Raw genomic sequence first — 20,159 nt, forward strand, 5'->3', positions numbered from 1 at the left:
GTTCTAAAAGGAACATAATCAAATGCAAAGCCCTGATCAAGCAACACATGAGATCCATTTTGGAAACGTTCATGCTATGAACTAAACCAAACAGTCCGGTTTCGGGTAGCCTGTCAGCGTTCCCTTAAAAGAGAAACTTCTCGCTGGGAACGCATAAAATACCTGAATTCTCATCACTCTAAATACCACAAGTTGCATAAAAGCCAAACTAATTCCTGTGCAAACACTTCTTGTCTTCTCGCCACCGCCCATCCATCGCCTCCACCCACCGACACCAGCCACCAACTCCAGAATATCATTAACGAATAAAGTGTTTGTTCACTACTAAAATGAAAAATGTAAAATATTGTAAAAAAACCATTGAAAAAATCAAACAAAAAAAATGTGTTGGAAAACTACTTCTATATGATGGATATGGACCTAAATAAACCTGGGAAATCAATTTTGAGACTTAATTTGGTTTTAAGTGCAAGATAGTGCTGCCATCTACGACTTGAAACTGGAAAAAGTGTGGATAGCTGAAAAAATCTAAGTTTTCGAATTCCAACCTGTTTTTTTCTGATTCAAAATAAACCCAGAATGTTTGTTGTATCATTTCACGTCATTTTAATGAAGAAAGTAAGTAGTTTGGTAAAGAATTACAGCTCGAATATCAAATTCCTAAGTTTTAGAAGAGCATCTCTTAAAACCCCATTTTGAAACCTTTGAAAACCTTTCGAATTCAAGAAAACTCCTTAAAATGCAGTTATCTATTCAAATAATTCGTCGAAGAATTCACTTTTACACAGTAAATTTCTAGAATAATCTTGTTTTCGTTGAAAAACACAAGTGGTACTATTCTTATTCTCATTTTTTCATATTTTTGGCCACCAACGCCAATTGCTACGTCCAAAAAAAGTAAACTTATGCTTTATTTATCCGTTGAACAATTCAAAACAAATTGTAGACGAAAATTTTGGTGATTTACAATAAAAGTTTAACTTTTTTCCTGTGAATGGGTATAGTTTTAAAGTTATTTTTATGGTCATTCTATGGTTATTTTTGGATATTTAAAAAAACGGTCACTTTCTTTGAGAAAGCCTGTATAGAACAAATGGCTAAAAATCCTAATGGTTAAGTTTGAATAAAAAAAAAGAACAAAAGAACAGTGGGAGGACTTAGGGAAGGTAAAATTTCATTTGTTTTTGAGGCCAAAAAATTTTGAGAAATGTTTATAATTTTTGCCGCTAAATGTAAACAGCAACATTGTCCATCTTTTGAGTATATTTGTTTTTGAAAGAAAGTGTTGAAAAATTCAACTGAATCCAAACAAAAAATACTGTTATTGATGTTTTAAGCCTTCTGTACTAATTGGCATCATAACAATAATTTTGAAGATGTTGAGGATGCTTTTAAACCATAGTGATCAAAGTTACCCGAAACATGAAATCTGGTTTTGTAAAAAACATTTAGTTATAGCCACTAAACCAATGTCGTTTGAATATTCTACTATCAGCTATCATTTTAAAACATTTTAGTCGTACAAAAAAGCAGCCCCTTTCAAAATATTCGAAAATGAAGTAAAAAAGTGATCAATGTTCCCCCAGTTGACGGTATACTTTTTCAAATTTATTCATGTGCGTTCAAATAGATGTCCTTTTATTCTAATAAGGAAGAGAACGGAATTATTAACTTTTCCATCAATCACATATCTTTGCAAGGATCAGGATCTGGATTTCAATAAAAATCAGGATAGTGGCCGTACGAACCGGTTGTTCCAATACAGAGAGGAGTGTCTTGCTTGATTGCTTGGTACCAGACAATGTAGTTAATACCGTTAAACCTATTTCAATTGGGATGTCTTTCAAAGTAACAATTCAAACAATGTAAGACGTACGTTAAAAGTTTTTTGAACGCTTTAAAATTTGCGTTTAAATCCTGATTTTATAATGTGTGTGCAAAACACCGGATCCGGGGGAAACCTCCGAGAGAAACCTTTTACCCCAAACTTCCAATCCAATCCGTTTAGTGCAACTCGTTCCGATTTCGCTTTCTTATCGGTCCCTTTGCAGGCACACCGGGGATTGCACAAATCTGAAATCGATTTCCGGTTCCCAACACACGACGCCAAGCGACGATTGAGGTTTCGCGTGAGGATTATATTTTGTTATTGTCGAGACAGTGAGTTCACAGCGACAGGGTACAAAGAGATAGATTGAAGAAAAATATGCCCCGTTAGTAGTAGGTATGTGTTTGAAAATAAACAATCAGCTAGTTTCATTAATGATAAGCGGCATACAAGGTGGTGCAGTCTGTAGGTAATAGACTAGAACTACTTATGTACTGATGTAGGTACATACTAAGCCCTACTTGATGTTCGAGAGCGGACTCCTGAGCTTATTGGAAGAAAGAATAACCTTCAAACTGTATGACGGCGAGAAATCTTGTTTTTGAATGTTTGGTCGAACCACTTTTATTCGCCTTTTCGGCTCGATGTGGTTCCAGACGATTGAACTTCAATAACAATCCGAATCAACAATCCTTTGATGGTTGTTATAAAGAAATGCATAAGTATACAGTGAGCGAAACAAGAATAATACTACTATGTGTTTTGCTTGTTAAAATATGAATCAATTATCAAAATTTTCTCCCACAATTTGTTTTAAATAGATCTACAGATAAATCAAGCATAAGTTTACTTTTTTGGACGAATCAATTGGCATTGAGGACCAAAATAAGAAAAAAGGTGCGAAATACGAATAGTAGCACTTAAGTGTTTCTACAAAAAAAATCAAAATTATTTCTTAAAATTTACTGTTTAAAAGTGAATGATAAAAATTCTACAAAACTATTTGAATAGACAATTGTATTTTAGGCGTTTTCTAGTATTCAAAAGGTTTTTAAGGGGTTTTAAAGATATCTTTCTCTAACACTAAGGAATTTGACATTTGAGCTACAATCTTTTATCAAACTGATAAATTTCTTCATTAACATGACGTGCAATGATGAAACAAACACTCTGGGTTAATTTCGAATCAGGTAAAAAAGGTTTTGATTAAAAAACTTTGATTTTTTTTTCAGTAAAGCACACTTTTTCTAGTTCAAGTCGTAGATGGCAGCACTATCTTGCAGTTAAAACAAAATTAAGTCTCAATATTAACTTTTCAGGTTTATTTAGGCCCATCTTCATCATATCGATGTAGTTTTCCAACACAGTTTTATTGGAGTTCCCGCTGAAGAAAGCTTTTCTGGATTTGCAAAAAAAAAATCACCAGCACAAGAATATACCACCGCCGAAGTTTCTGCTCATCTTAACTTGCGATTTAATTGTAAATCATAACAATAATACTGCTAGCCATCTGGTTTGTCAAGTTCCATCGGAACACGAGGCCCCATAGTGGTCATATCACCTCTTATTCACAACTCCCATCTCAACCTCCCCGTGGTACCGGCTGGGATGCGAGTAACCTAAGCGGAGATCGGGTACCCAACCCCGTTGGATGCTTTGGTCGCATGCAGACTGAGAAGGTGGCCGCACGCGTCTGTTCTCCAGGTCAGGGGCGGCTCAAACCGCGTCTGTCTCGTAGCGAGCGGCTGAATTCATCAAATGCGGATCCCACCAGCTCAGTCCAAGATGGCAGCCCCATCGCGAGATAGGGACCTTAGACCAGGCCCACCAATGGTTGCTAAACCTCGAATCGAGTACATTCAGCAACATATTTATCAACCCATCATCGCATCAACAGTTGCTAACTTGAATCGAGAAATAGCATTCGAGCAGTAGGTTGTTACAGGTTGCGTTTATGTAGCAACCCGGTAGCAACGCAGCCGGTAGTCGCTATCAGAAAATAAATAAACGCAAATACCAACCTGGATCGCAACAATGGGTGCGAAAATAAGTAAGTAGATGAAAACGCAACCAATCAAAACATCTAAAATACCGACCGAAATAGCAACTTGCGCTGGGTTTGGTCTTAGACCATTGGTGGGCTTGGTCTTAGGCTAACAACCTACAGCTTCAGATTTTTTAAATTGTTACGGAATCCGAAAGATATGACCAACTTGGAATTTTGGCGACGACTTTTAGCATGGAATCACGGACACGAATTGGAACTTGGAACGTTTTAACCCTTGCCCAACAAGGCAAGCTGGCTCAACTTGCTAGAGAAGCTAACCGCCTCAAGCTAAAAATTCTGGGACTGAGCGAAGTCCGTTGGCCATACACTGGAGAACACAAGACACATTCTGGGCATGTTCTGCTTTACTCTGACATACGAGGAGAACACGCTACTCGGAACGAGGAGTTGGTTTCCTATAAAGCCCGCAGGCCCATGCAGCCCTCTTTAGATGGGAACCGATAAACGAAAGAATAATAGTAGCCAGATTCAGCACACAGGTTAGAAACCTTACAATGGACCAGTGTTATGCGCCAACTGACGTTGCCGATTTGCATGAGAAAGAGCAGTTTTACAAAGCGTGGTTGAGAAAATTCAGAAGGGTGACATTCAAATCCATTTGGGCGACTTCAACGCAAAGATTGGCTCCGACAATGAAGACCTTGAGTGCATCATGGAGCGCCATGGCCTAGGACAGATGAGCGAAAACGGAGATCTGTTTGTAGAATTTTGTGGAAACAACAACATGGTGATCAGTGAATCGCTCTTCCCCCATCGACCAGCACTTAAGGTCACTTGGGTATCCCGAGATGTTCGAACAGAAAATCAAATTGACCACATTTGAATCAGTCGAAAATGGAGAAGGAGCTTTCTTGATGTCCGCATCAAACGAAGCGCAGACCATCACTTCGTCCTTGGCGAGATACGGACTGAGAGTTGCGCGTGTCCAGCGGCGAGAGGAAAAGTCGGATGTCAATATGACATCCGCAGGTTGTTGAATCCAGAGGTGAAAAGGGTATAGGTTGAACAGCAAGAGTTCCGAGCCTCGGAATTGCCGAATGACGGAACAGTCGAAGAACAGTGGTGTGGAATCAAGAACAAGACGAGCCATAGTACTCTCAGTAGAGTTTGTGGAAGAAGAAGTGAATGGATGTCGGATGAAACTTGGAGGATGGTCGATGATCGGAGAAAGGCGAAAGTCGGAATTGAGTAGGCATGTATCGGGTCAGCCAAAGCAGCAGCCCGCTTACGATATGCGGAGCTGGAAAAGGCAGTTAAACGAACTTGTAGACGAGACAAGAGAGTCTGGACAAACTCCCTAGCTGAAAAGGTAGAAAGAGTCGCCGCCAATGGAGATATCCGATTACTTTATGACTTTATGAATGCCGCTAGAAGACCGAGCAGATCAGCTATTGACCGATCGAACAGATCAGCTCAAACGATGGACTGAGCACTTCACACAACTCCTCCGAGTCACGAATAGCGATGGCCAACAGAACCCGCAGCTCGAAGCGCCAACAGTAAGTCACATAAATGACGTCAATAGAAATCTCATAAATGGCTGGCTGAAATAGAAGCGGCAATCAAAGACATGAAGTCCAACGAAGCACCTGGAATCGATTGCATTCCTGCTGAGATGCTCAAAGCCGACCCTGTCTTGTCAGCACAAATGTTGACCGTCTTTCCGCTAACATTTGGGATACTGCAACATTCCCGGCCGACTGGATGCTGGGTATCCTCGTAAAGGTGTTGAAGAAAGGAGACCTGGGAGAGTGCGGTAACTGGCGAGGCATAACGTTTATCTGTACAACCCTCAAAGTACTCTGCAAAGTGATCCTGCACAGGATCCAGGAGAAAATCGACGCTACACTCCGACGGCAACAAGCTGGATTCCGATCCGGACGATCATGTGTGGACCACATCACAACGCTACGAATCATACTACGCTACGCTACGCTACGAATTTCTGAAAATTTTCTCGTCGATTCAGATATTATTTAGTTTATTATCACAAATTCGGACGGATCTTCGAATTATTGTGGTTAAAACCCGAAATCACTGTTCTAAAACGAGAAAAAAACAATATTCCCATTGGATTTCTTACTTGTCGCGCTACGAAACACCCTGGCATCAGCTTTGTCGCGCTTTCCAATGCGCTCAGCATGACAGGTCTGCGCTTTTTCCATGGAGATCAAATGAGAGCTGGTTTGTCGGGTGAACGTTGCGTTGCTTGTCGTCTCAGCTTGACATCAGCCTAAGGCTGATGTCATGCTGAAGCTACAAGCAACGCAACGCGTTCACACGACAAACCAGCTCTCATTTGATCTCCATGGAAAAAGCGCAGACCTGTCATACTGAGCGCTTTGTAAAGCGCGACAAATGCATGGAGATCAAATGAGAGCTGGTTTGTCGTGTGAACGCGTTGCGTTGCTTGTAGCTTCAGCATGACATCAGCCTAAGGGTACGAACACAGTGAGCGCGAAGCGAACTGCGAAGCGAAATATTCATTCACCGGATGAATTTCGCAAGTTCGTTTTTGAAGGCCGGCCTCAGTGCACGCGAATTGCGAAGCGGTTCAACACTGAAAAAAACCTTCGGTGTTGCAAAAATTAATCACACGTGAAAAAATCTTTGCAAATTAACAAAACTGTGAGCGCGTTAATTCCGAAAAACTCAATCAATTAGTAACAGTCGAATTTTGCAGTCTGACGCTATGAAACGCCATCTTAAAATCCAATACGGCGGCTTCCGCTCAACTTTAAAATATTTTTAATGATTGAAAATCGCAGAAAAAATCTACTAAAACTATGACATAAATATAACAAAATTTTGAAAAAAAAACAATATTATAATAACAAATTTTACGAAACGCTGACAAAACTTTAATAAAAATATGGCAAAGGTGAGTAAAATATTACAATAATATGAGAAAAATATACCAAATCTATGATAAATTTGACATTGAAATGGCAAAGTCATGACCAAATTTAAAAAAAAATCTGACAAAAATTAATAAAAATTGACTAAATAATAACAACAAATTAATAATAATACCAAAACTCGAAATAAAAACTTTGACAAAAATTTGACAACATTATGGAAAATATGAAAAATGAAATAAAAATATGACAAATATAATAACTTATCAAAAATAAAAAATACTATGACCAAAATTTTGAAATAAAATAACATAAATCTGGCAATACTATGACCAAAATCTTACAAATATGATAAAAATATATGCAACAAAAAATATGAAAAAAAATGTTACAAAACCATGATAAAACAAAACTATGACAATTGACAAAGGTTGTCATAGTACTGTAAGATTTTTCTCATTTTATTTTAATTTTTGTCATAATTTTGTCATGTTTTCATTTGTCATATTTTTGTCATAGTTCTGTCAGATTTTTTGTTCATTTGAATGTAATGTTCGATTATATTCGTTTTACCACCTTCTCTTCATACTGAAAGCCTTTTCCAGTACAACTGCATTCGATGATTACTCTTGTATTTGAACTCACGGACATTGGCTTAGGAGGGAACTAACTTGCCAACTGAGTTACACATATCACAAGCCCATAGATTTGTATAGATTGTGTCATGTTTTCGTCGTATTTGCGATATATTTTTTACATATTCATCATTCATAAATTATTATTATTATTATTATTATTATTATTATTATTATTATTATTATTATTATTATTATTATTATTATTATTATTATTATTATTATTATTATTATTATTATTATTATTATTATTATTATTATTATTATTATTATTATTATTATTATTATTATTATTATTATTATTATTATTATTATGGGAGAGTGGGGAATCATGGGCCACTTTTTTTCGTTGTTCCATAACTTCTTTATTATAAAAGATAAATTGAAAATAAAATATGGTATGGTTTTCTACATTTTCAAGGTATCATAAGGTATTTTTTTAAATTTTATAATAAGTTATTTTCCCCAAATTCTGACTGTTTAAAAAAAAGTAATATTTTTTGGATTTTGAAAAATGGTGGGGAATCGTGGGCCATCAAATCCAAATTGACCAAATAACATGCAAAGCTTATGAGTTGACCCTAAACTGTGATTTCCTAATTCATTTCGTTATTTAAAAGCAATTTCAGATGGTGAAATAAAAAAGAGAGCTGTGTATGATCGCTAGATTCCAAAACCCGTTTTGGCAAAATTGCTTATATAGGATGGACAAAATATTTTTTATAACTCTTCATTTGGCATAAGAAAACTTTGCAGATAGGTAAAACGTATTTTAAGTTCTAAATGTGTATAAAAACATAAAAATATAGGTGATTCAAGATGTGTGGCCCACGATTCCCCACAAGCTATGATTTGCAAATTGGTTGCGTTTGTGTGACTTATTGATGTTTCATCAAAAATTCCTTTTCCACGTGAAAGATCATGACAAAACTAAGATCATAAGCGTATGAGCATATTTTTGTTATGCACTTCAGGTTCCCCATCGATGAAATTGGCGGGTGTTTTTTTAATTATGTAAGTAAATTTTTCTAACTTTTTTTAGCTTGATAAATAAAAGAAGCATATTATGCGTATTTCTATCAACAACATATAGGAATATATACTCACGCAAAGCGACGACGATGACAGTTGGTTTGAGATTTTTATCTCAACACACATCTGAGATATTAAAAGTGGCCCACGTTTCCCCATGGCCCACGATACCCCACTCTCCCCTATTATTATTATTATTATATGTTCGGATTTGTCTTTTTTTTAAATTTTGTGATTTTATGTCGTAATTGTCATCATTTTGTCATTTTTCTTACATATATTTGAAAGTATTTTGTTATATTTTTATCTCATTTTTCATAATTTTGTTAGATTATTGTGATTATTTTTGACAAATTGTCATATTTTTTTCAGAACTTTTTCATATTCTAGCCATTTTGCCTTATTTTTGTGATTTTATTGTAAATTTGCTGTTATTATTTTGTCATTTTTGTAAATTTATTGTCAAATATTGGCCCTTATATTAGTTCTGTCAGGTCATTTTATTGTCAAATTTTGATTATAATTTTGTCATAAATTTTTTTTTCATTTGTCATAGTTTTGCCATTTCTGTGATTTTTTTCTTATATTTTTGTCTTATTTTGTAATATTTGTCATATTTTTGGCTTTAACTATAACCACATTTGGCGTGTTTTATTCAAAGTTTTGTCATTTGTCACTATTTTTTTTTGTCATATTTTTAAATTTTAGTAATAGTTATTCATATTTTCCCACAGTTTTGTTTTATTTTTGTCAATATTTCTTTAGTTTAATAACACTTGTTATATTTTTGTTTATTCATTTCAGTGCTTTTTTGCAGTTCTCTCAAAATTTTTGTTAATTTTTTGTCAGTAATTTTTCATCTACTTTTTTATCCCTTTTACTCATTTCTTATATTGTGGATGGAACTTACGATTTTCAGTTATTTGTTGCATTTTGAATTAAGCGGAAACCGCCATCTTGTATTTCAAAATGGCGTCGGACAGCCAAATTCGACTTCTACTTATTGAGTACTTTCATTCAATACCCATATTGTGGGAGTTTCGTGTGCTTTTCAGTCACTTCCAGCATTTTAAAGTTGAGTGGAAGGGGCCATATTGGATTTCAAGATGGCGTCGGATAACAAATTCCAACTTCTATCCGTTCAGCCTCTTCATCCTATACACATATTGTGGGGCTTTCATGCCACCGGTCGTTTATTGCCAGTTATAATTTGTTTCAATTGAAAAAGAATGAAACCGCGTTTTTTTTCGAAAAGCCGCGCTTAAAAACCGAGCATTTTTCATTACCAACACAGAAACGGCAATGATAATTAAATAAATAAACTTTTGAAAAAGATTTTTTTGATAAATCATTTAACGATAAAAAATATCCGAGAGAATATTTTCAGTGTATGTCCGGATGAACAGGATGAATTCGCGCGATCCAGCCGGGTCTTCGCACGAAAATTCGCTTGCACTGTGGCCGGTCGATGTTTTTTTCAACGTGTTTCAATGAGAAGCGGTTTTTCGCGCGAATTGGAAATTCGCTTCGCACTTCGCACCGCGCTCACTGTGAATTCGACCTAAGGCGAAAAGGAGTACCAGCAGGGCCGGATTAAGCCACCGGGGGGCCCAGGGCAATTTTTCTCGGGGGGCCCCCTAGATTCGATTTTTTTTCAAATGCTATCCCAGAAAATACAAAATATTTTAAACGTGTAAAAGAATTAAATATGAGCTCAGTTTACTGTCTTCAAATAGCCATGTTGTCTTCGTAGAAGATAGAAGATTGTTAATTAATCAAGTGCAAACATTGTGGAACAGTTTAGAAATTTTAAAAAATTGAAGTTTTGATTTGAGCTGCAAAATGCTAAGTTTAATTCTCATTTCTTAATACCTTTATCACCAACTCAAATTTTCTGATTTAGAAAAATGACCAGATAGATATGTTTAATAATTTTAATTTCATCATTGATCGTCTAGTTTGTGATTCATCGAAAAATATTTACCTAATGGCAATTGGGAAGTGATATGAAGATTTGAAACATTGAATACAAAATTCAAAAAAATAATCAAGATAATTAAGTTCAAATTCCATAGAGCCAAGAATTCAACACAAAAAATCTGGTTATCTTCAGAACCACAATTCAGTGTCTCAAATCTAAATCATAATTTCAAATCAAGTTTTGAGAAACAAAATATGAATTTAATTTAAAAATAAAAGAGATTCAAATGTGAAATTCAATTTTCAATCTTTGAAACACAAAAAAACGTTTTGATTCTCATCAGATAAAATAATTGTTATCAAATTGTTATTTTACATGTGACAAAAGTTTTATTCGATGCCCTTAAAGCACAAGGGTACAAGTGTAAAAATGATAGATAGAAAATAAACAGAATCTCTATTCTGATGTTTAAATTCAAAATGTTTCAATACAGAATAAGTAATCATTGAAAAAAGTGAGATACGGAATCGAAATGTGAATTACCTAAATCAAAGATTCTGAGTTCTCAAGATTAAAAAAAAAAACATGAAACTATACTTCAGTAACTGAAGAAACAACTCATGACTTGAAAATCTCAATAAATAGAATTTGGAAAAAGATAATGATATTTTCAACTTAACTGTAATATCGTTTTTATGATAATTTGAGAATGAAAAATTGGAAAATGATTTGCTGACCTCAGAATATTAACTTCAAGTAGATGATAAAATGTTGGTTAAATCTGTTGAAAATGTTTCAATACGAATTTCAAGTCTAAGGCAGAAATTAGAATGGAAATACAATAAAGCCACTCTGTACTGTCGATTGGTCGAATTTAGGCAACTACAGTTTTTTTTTAAAGATTTTATTTTCAAAGATCGGAAGCGAAAAGGTTTGAGAATTTATATACCAACGGAACTTTAAAAAATAATGATCGAAAAGTGAAAAGTTCCGGTATTAACCCGGATACTGACCGGGTAAAATTCTGAAATGTTAATCATAAAGCATCTTTGTTATCTCTAAGCAGTGTGAGCCAGTTTTGGCGAAATTAGTTGCTGTTTTAGTGCAGTAAGCATTTCTCGGAAAGTTAACGTAATAATACACATTATTTATTATTTTACAAGACGTTTGTATGTAGGGAAAATGCGGAGATATTTTTTTATTTTTCCTGTTCTGTACAGAATATCCTAACTGACATGTTTCTATAGAAAAAAAAATGAAATGTGAGGTGTTTTGCCTCAAATTCTTCCTGATTTTTGTTTCGAATTCGGTTCACATTATTTTTGTCCAGAACTTCTTCACTGCTTACTTTAGGGGTCCCCCTAACTTATGGAAGAGAAAAACTATTCTAGATATTATTTCACGGGGCCCCTTTAAATGTTTTATTTCAAATTTTCATTCCGATTTTCTAGTTTTGATTTCTTTTCATAGATTTGTAGAAAGTATGATCAAAGTAATGTTAAAACTTTTTTTTTCCTTCGGGGGGCCCCCTGAGCCGGGGGGGCCGGGGCAATTGCCCCTTTTGCCCCCCCCTTAATCCGGCCTTGAGTACCAGAGAAACTAGTCCATCTCATCGAAGCACATTACGAGGCATTTTCGTGCCGCTTATTTTCCTATAACCATTTTCGAGTGTTTTTCAACCGTTTTATGGGTTTCTTTCAAAAAGTGCGATAATTGTTATTTTTCAACCGGAATGAATTATTAAATTTTAACCATATTCAAAGTTTATATTGGATAATCAGAATAATGGTTAAATTTTCAATAACAAACGAATGTTTCGTACGCCATTGTTTATTTTTTCAGAAACTCGAAAAGTTCCACTTTACGGCTCCAATAAACTTCCGCGCTACGGATAAGGTGAGAAGCGTCAGATACCGTTCACTGTAATCATTCGCATATTTACAATCCTAAAGATGCTGAGTTTGTCTAGTCCGGAAGTTACTTATTCTGGCCTCAGTTCACGAGGAGGAAGATTTCCAAGATGCTTAAGGATACGGATTTGGAAAATACCTGAGACATAAGTTAGAGGTAAAGATCTGATTTAAGAGAAATTGTTAAAAAAAAATGTGTTATTAATCATGAGCGTTGTATTTTGTTGCCAGGTTGCAGGTTTAGGTAATGCGATGCAGATGTGACGAAATCCAATGGTGAAGCTGGTTCTAAATTGCACTGCCTAAAATTGCTACACTTCATCCGAATACCGGAAGTTCTACGGATACTGGCAAAGAATGCTGAAAATGGATTGCTTTGGCATCTTCCAAAAGGTAAAAGGAAGCTAAATTCTACATTGCCTTAGTTCAATTTACTTCCTTGGCTTCATCGCACATGCCATACAATTTTTTTTTGTTTTTTATTGCAGAAAGATGGGGGCTTACTGGAAATCGAAGAGACTGTTCCTATGACTTCCAGCGATTCGTCTCAGCCAATGTAGAATAGTTGTGTATCTCTATTGCCAGCATCCAACAGTGGGAATACCGGTAGAAGCAACCGGAACAGGTGCAACATGAAAAAATCTGTTATTATTGCTCTAATAAAGGGACCACAGATTGAATTCTATAATTTTACATTAATCCTGATTATTTTCTTTTTAATTTATTAAATTTTATGCCAATAAAATGAAAAAACTTTAAATTTCTGCTTATTTTTACTTTTTTTGTCATGCTTGAAGAATAACCATAATTCGAGTTCTCCACGAAATCTCATTTTATGAGTTTTCACTGAAAACTCATAAAACGCCTTGATCCACAAAACTGCCATTATGGTTATTTTTCAAGCATTAATGGTTGATCATGGCCCAGCGTGAAGGTCTTGCACGACGGTGTCTTGTCCTAACCAATCCCGATAACTGCTGGAGTGAGACAGGGATGTATCTTATCACCGCTACTTTTTCTAATCGTAATGGATGAGATTCTGACTGGATCGATCGACTGTGCACCGAACCGAGTATTGCCGTGGAATCCTTCAACAATGGAGCAGCTGAACGACCTTGACCTGGCAGACAATATTGTTTTGCTCGCCCAAACACAACCGGATATGCAGAGCAAACTCGACGACCTCACCGAAAGCTCCAAGGCAGCAGGACTCAAAGTCAATGTCGGAAAGACCAAGTCGATGGAGATCAACACAGGAAATTCCTCCAGTTTCATGGTAACTGGGCAACAGGTTGAGAAAGTGGAATGCTATCAGTATCTTGGTAGCCAGATACGCCTGATGGTGGTACCAAGAAATACACAGAAACCCGGATCAGAAAAGTCCGATTTGCATTTGCGAGTCTCCGGAACATCTAGCGCTCACGTCAGATATCTCTACGAACGAAAATTAGAATCTTTAACTCAAACGTCAAATCAGTATTGCTGTGCGGGTGCGAAACTTGGTTCACATATGTGGTGACAACGCGAAAACTGCAAGTATTTGTGAATCGCTGCCTGCGGAGTGTCGTCCGCGCTTGGTGGCCTGGCAACTGGATCTCAAATGAGGAACTACATCGCCGGTGTCATTAGAGGGCGCTAGAAATCGAGATTCGGGAACGTAAGTGGAGATAGATTGGGCACACGCTGAGAAAAGACGAGAACAAGATTTGCAGAGAGGCACTTGGATGGAATCCAGAAGGACATCGAAGAAGACGAAGACCCAGAAATTCGTGGCGGCGAAGCCTAGCCGCCGAAATACGAACTGTCGACGGGAATCTTGACTGGGACCATGTGAAGACGCTGGCTCCGGATCGTCAACAGTGTAGGTCTTTTACCACGGCCCTCTGCGCCGGAGAATCGACACAGGGCATTTAAGTAATTAAGTAAGTAATTTTCTGACAAGAGTGCATTGGCGATAGTATCCAAGCACGAAACAATCAACGCAGAATTGGTGGAATTCCGAGAATTCCAACGGTCGCCATGTTATTGTCAAATTAGACATTTTGTACAGTTTTCTTTTCAGTATGTATTTAAATTACATATATTAGGGATAGCAAGCTGCAAAATTTAGGCCAAGGAGTAACCCTCAATCATAGTTCCAAGTGTTACAACAGATAAAGAATATTACGCCATTTGGCAAATCGCTTCCCGGTGTGATTTGTACCGGCCTCGAGGCATAATCGCTTACCAAATTACCGGGAACGTCTGTAATCAGACGACGACGTCTATACAAACGAAACCGCCTCTCGGCTGCTATCAGTAATCAATCATCATCACTATCACGTATCGTACCGCACTTCTGCTGGCACCCACACACTGATCGTTCCTCAAAACGGCAAAAAGCAAACAACCGAACGCGTTGATGAAATGGGAAATCCATCCTCCATCGGAACGAGACTACAAAACTTCATTAATATTTGGAAATCAACCCGACCACATTTTAATTGAATTTTGGTCTTGTTTTTCGAGATACTTAAGCTGTACTTTGTAGTTTGAAGGTTGTTGCTCTGGATTTTTTTTTTTAATGTTGATTGAACCACACCGGTCTCTGTTCGATCTTGAATCGACCGAAAGGAACATAAATGACTACCGTGTATTACCTGAAATATGACAACTCGGCCGCCTTTGTCGCCGGTGGCCAGCAGCTCGCCATCTTGGTTGAACTCCACACAGGAGATGATGTCCGCATCGGTCACATCGTCGTCCAGGGCACCCTTTATCTGTGAAAAGCACCAGGATGTATCGCCATTGCCTGAAAGAGGAGGGAGACACAGAGAAGAAAAAACAGACATTTAATCGGGAGCACCAGAGGGTCAATCGATTCGAGATCGTTGTTTTTCCCGTTTATTTTTTTATTCCATCCACCACAAAAATCGTAAATTTTGATTGAGGCATCGTCTGAACTCACTACAAAACGTGATGTCCCCCGAAGCGTCAGGAAACATTTTGGGTGACGTGAACTTTTTCACTTATTCCATGTTTTGCATTCGCTGAAAATCAATTACTGCAAATATGTAGAAAAATATTGGCTGTTGTGTTATGATGTCAAATTACGGCGTGGAACGAATCGTGTCCATTTGAAGTCTAATGGGTGTACAAATGATTAACACCTCAAATTGCCTCTGATAGAACCTACAGAGAATAACGCACTATCTCTCATGTGGTTATAAAACCGCATAATTACAACTGTATTTAGTTTGTTTATGAAGTACACTACCAGAGTCCGATCACTAAACTAATACCATCTAAAACTGTGGACAGTACTCGTATCATGAATGCAAATAAAACCAAGAGATACCTACACTATACGAGAGATTATATTTTTTCAGAACAAATTCCATCCACAGGTTCGCTTGAAGAAGATTGGACGGACCAATTGCCTCGCGCCCCGTTATCTCGGTTTGAGTTTTCTTGGCAACGCACCTCGAGGTACACGATTTATTATGATATCGAGAGTATCAAGGCAGTTATAATTACTTACACCCATACAATAGCAAGCAATACCCCTACGATGATGAAACGTTCGTTCCGAACAAATTCAAAGCTTAGTGCTGAAATGACCACCGTCAACTACTTCAGCTGGGGGAGACTAAATACTAGGGAAGTCCCAAGCGGTGAATGTTGTTTACCTCTCAACCTGTTCAACCTAGTTCGACTGCTGTTTGTGTGTGATGGTCAAGAACAATATTGGACCTGATATGGAACGTGCGCTGATTTGAAGGCACTCGCATCAGTGTTTTTTTTCTTCTTCAGAGAAGCCTTGAACCCCTTTTATAATTCGTATCGAATTATCAGTTGAAGAAATATTCCGACTTCGTTCAATAATCCATACATCTTTTCGTTTCTCGCCCGAATTTAGCTGGACCCATTTCGACTTAGGTACTCTCCTATAGATTCATGTCGGGGACCTACACGGAGATAAAAGTATAGTTTCATCAACAATATTCCGCCTATATTCAATCATATTTATGATTGATTCTGGACCAACTACATTTATTCAATATTCAACTATATTTGTATGTTTGGTTTTATACATTCAACTACAATTGTTTAATTGATTCAATCATAAATATAATTAATTCAACTATAATATACTGATTGTTGGATATTCAACTATATATTGTAGATTTAATAATAGTGCTATGATTGATTTAACTATAAATATGATTGAATCAATTCTTCTTTGAATGATTTTATGCGTTCAACTATACATTTTCAGCTTTTTCATATTTTCCTTGCATTTATTTTTATTTTCATTTTGGTTTTATACACATTTTGTTTATTTGTTATTATTTGAAAGCACATAAAAGATTATGGTAACAAAGAATAATGTAATTTTGTTAGCAGTCAGCACATCAATAGTTTTGGCGTTGTCCAGCTATTTCTGCTTTCCGATGAAACGCCAATCGATGCCAATCAAACGGGATGTCCAATGATTCTTCTAGCGACATCGATTCCTTCGTTTGGAATTGAGTTGCTGCCGCATCGGGGTTGAATTGACCAAATGGGAGTAAAAATTTTGTCACAAATTTATTTAAACAAGTAAATGCATGCTATTCTGTTTTTGCCATTGGTAATCACCAGCTGCCTGCTGCTGGAGGCACACTAACTAAGTGTTCGGATGTGTATGTATTTATTCAAGTATAACACAATCAATCATAAAAATATAATAAAATTTATTATATTTATAGTTCAATGCCCAGCATCAATCATACATTTGTAGCTGAGTTTATCATACTTAGGCTGATGTCAAGCTGAGGCGACAAGCAGCGCAACACGTTCACACGACAAACCAGCTCTCATTTAATCTCCATGGAAAAAGCGCAGACCTGTCTAGCTGAGCGCATTGGAAAGCGCGACAAAGCTGATGCCAGGGTGTTTTGAAGCGCGACAAGTAGGAAATCCAATGGGAATATGGTTTTTTCTCGGTTTGAAGCAGTGATTCCGGGTTTTAAGCACAATAGTTCGAAGATCCGTCCGAACTTGTGATAATAAACTAAAAAATATCTGAATCGGCGAGAAAATTGTCATGAATTCTTAGTTCCGGCAAAAAAACCAAGGAATTTTGTCGGTTCAAATTTCGGCATTCTTGCAATCGGGGTCATGATCTGATGAGTTTTCAATGGCTCACGAAAAAAAGGAGAAGATTCCAACCATTAACAGATGTAAAGTAGTCATGATTTGTAGTGAATTTCAAAACGACATGGCGCGCCAGCATGACATACCAATGCGTTGCATTGCTTTCGTTTTGGAACGTAGAACGCAAAGCGATGCTTGTCGACTGAGCATGACATCAGCCTTAAAGTTGAATCAATTATTCCACTACAGTTAAATATATCATTTATGGTTAAATGTTAGAGGTCAACCAGAAATGTATAGTTGGGTCTATTATATTTATAGTTGAATGCCTGGAATCAATCAAACAATTGTAGTTGAATTCATCATATTTACAGTTGAATCAACTATACCATTACAATTGAGTCTATAGTATTCATAGTTAAATGTGAGAGGTCAATCAGGAATACATAGTTGAATCTATTATATTTATAGTTGAATGCATAAAATCAATCTTACGATTGTAGTTCAATCTATCATATTAACAATTGAACCAATTATACCATTACTGTTGAATCAAATATATTTTTAATTGAATACCTAAAATGAATCATACAATTGTAATTGCATCTATCATATTTACAGTAGTATCAATTACACCGGTCCAATTGATTCTATTATATTCATAGTTGATTGCGTAAGGCCAATCATCAATTTGTAGTTGAGTCTATCATATTTATAGTTGGAAACGGAGTTTGAACTGCAAACTCAAAGTTGAGGGCTTCTTTGACTTTTTTTTGGGGTTCTCTTGGCCGTAAATGTTTAAAATGTCACTATTTAGTATACAAAAAAAGGACTATTAAATTATGTTAACCAAAAGGGCTAACCACATCACATGATCCCACGGTTTTCTCAAGCGAAGGAACAAACAAAATAAATTTAAAAAAAAAATCCCAAAGCTTTCATTAGCGTTAAGATAAAAAAAAAACAAAGTGTCCTTCCGAAAAACCCTATTGGGTGTCATTGTCGCAAAACGGTTTGGTATTAGAATATTCACGTGCAAATTGGTTTGATGCACGGGACGGGAGTAAACACAGCTTCAAAAAAAAAACCCAGAAAAAGGACACAGGAAGGAAGGAAGGAAGAAAGTGCCCATAATAATCGGTTCAGGGTTTCTTTTTTGCTGGATCGTGTTTTCCTAAGTAGCGTCGCCTTGGGGCACTTGTTTTATTTATAACTTTAGGCATCTCTGTCTTATCCCCAAATTTGACACTCAAAGGATGAGGTGAAAGATTTACCTCCATCGAAAATTTTCGCTGCTGCCGGGTATTCGACGAATGGTTTCTTAGCACCGATTCAAAATAAGAAGAAGAAAATTGAACACCAGGTTTAAGGTTTACACTTGGCTGTTTCACTGTTGCGTTTTGTTTTCTGTTGGTGCTGATCGAACTTGAGTACGTTGACATAACAATTATTATTGCTGTTGGTTTGTAGTGTGAATTTTTACGCAGCTCTACATAGATACTGTTTCAACATACAAAGCAACGTAAGAAACATTCGAGTTCATACTACATACTACAAATGTACTGAGAGTACTTTCCGACACATAGTTCACCTAGTAATTTTTTCTCGTTCCAAACCTCAAACTTGATCGCAGGAAAGACTTTGCTTTGGTTTTTCTTCTTCTCGCCGATGCTTTTTTAGCCCGATTAGAAACTGCCTTACCAACTACACAGCAAAAATTATTTCCTGTAAAATTACGCAAATGTCCTGTAACAAAAAGGAGCAGGACATTTACCGTAATTTTACAGGTCGAAAACATGATTACGTGACATTTAATTTTCAGTGTCAGAGCTGGGAATGGTGATCGTTAACGACTGACATTTAACGAAAATGCCAGCTAGATCAAAATCATCATCATTTCTTGAACCCAAACCATGCCATCACAACATGTGGTTTATCAGTCTAGAGCGTTTCCGTTGATAGCTTCAACCCATACCCAATCACTTTCTTAACTGTAGTGACAGAGCCAGTTGCTGAGATTAAGCGTACGTTTGTTCGTCAACGTGCTACTGAGCTTGAGATCGACTTTTAACGGTCTTTGAATATCACAGAAAATGGGTACTGTGATATTTAGCAAATTTCGGGTTTATATTCATGCACACGTGACTGTGCGTTGAAATTGAATGGGAAACAAAAAGGCGGGAAAATCCTTGCTCTCTGAAACATGTTGCAGTTCGTTTTATGGACTATCTAGTTAGCAACTCGACTATATAACAGCAAAATGGAACTTTTGCTGTTGCCAGGTTCGATGAGAAATAACAACCTTTAAATATCAACAACCGACATGGGAGCGAAATTTTAGCAGGCTATCATCTCAATGGAAACCAATGATATTGAATATTTACTATGCTAGCTTTCATTGAGAATCAAACAAAGGCCGATTATCAGCCTGCTGATGATCACTGACTGTGGCTCGGTGCATAGTTGGAGTTTTGGAAAGTGATGATGATTGTAAAAAAACAGTAGCCATCTTTAACTCTGTCAATTTTTCCCAGCTCTGTTCAGTGTACAACTTTTTTACAGGACATTTGCTGTAATAATAAATGAATCTTCATTAACTTTCAAGGAAAACAATTTAAAATTACAGGTTTTATTAATTACAGGTGATTTATTTTAAAGGTTGCAGTTTTCAATGACACGTAATAGTAAAAAAAATTCTGTGTACATAAGGTGGAGTCGTTGGAAAAGCACAGATGCACAACACAGGCTGTTGCTAAGAATGCTTTGAGGTTGATTTGGCTCCAGTTAAT

At 36.6% G+C, this 20,159-nt stretch overlaps 1 protein-coding gene across 6 annotated transcripts in view; it reads right to left on the minus strand.

Moving 5' to 3' along the window:
* Positions 1-20,159, minus strand: part of LOC129740405 (protein phosphatase PP2A 55 kDa regulatory subunit) — a 195,261-nt gene that overhangs the window by 13,896 nt on the left and 161,206 nt on the right. For 5 of the 6 annotated variants that reach the window (XM_055732059.1, XM_055732060.1, XM_055732061.1 and 2 more), the window contains one exon: positions 14,892-15,043. In XM_055732059.1, coding sequence (XP_055588034.1) covers positions 14,892-15,043 — 152 coding nt within the window. Of the gene's footprint in view, positions 1-14,891; positions 15,044-15,199; positions 15,352-20,159 lie in introns of those variants that run through there. The other variant, XM_055732063.1, reaches the window with a different exon arrangement.

Source organism: Uranotaenia lowii, chromosome 1, assembly GCF_029784155.1.
Source record: "Uranotaenia lowii strain MFRU-FL chromosome 1, ASM2978415v1, whole genome shotgun sequence".
Taxonomy (NCBI): Eukaryota; Metazoa; Arthropoda; class Insecta; order Diptera; family Culicidae; genus Uranotaenia; species Uranotaenia lowii.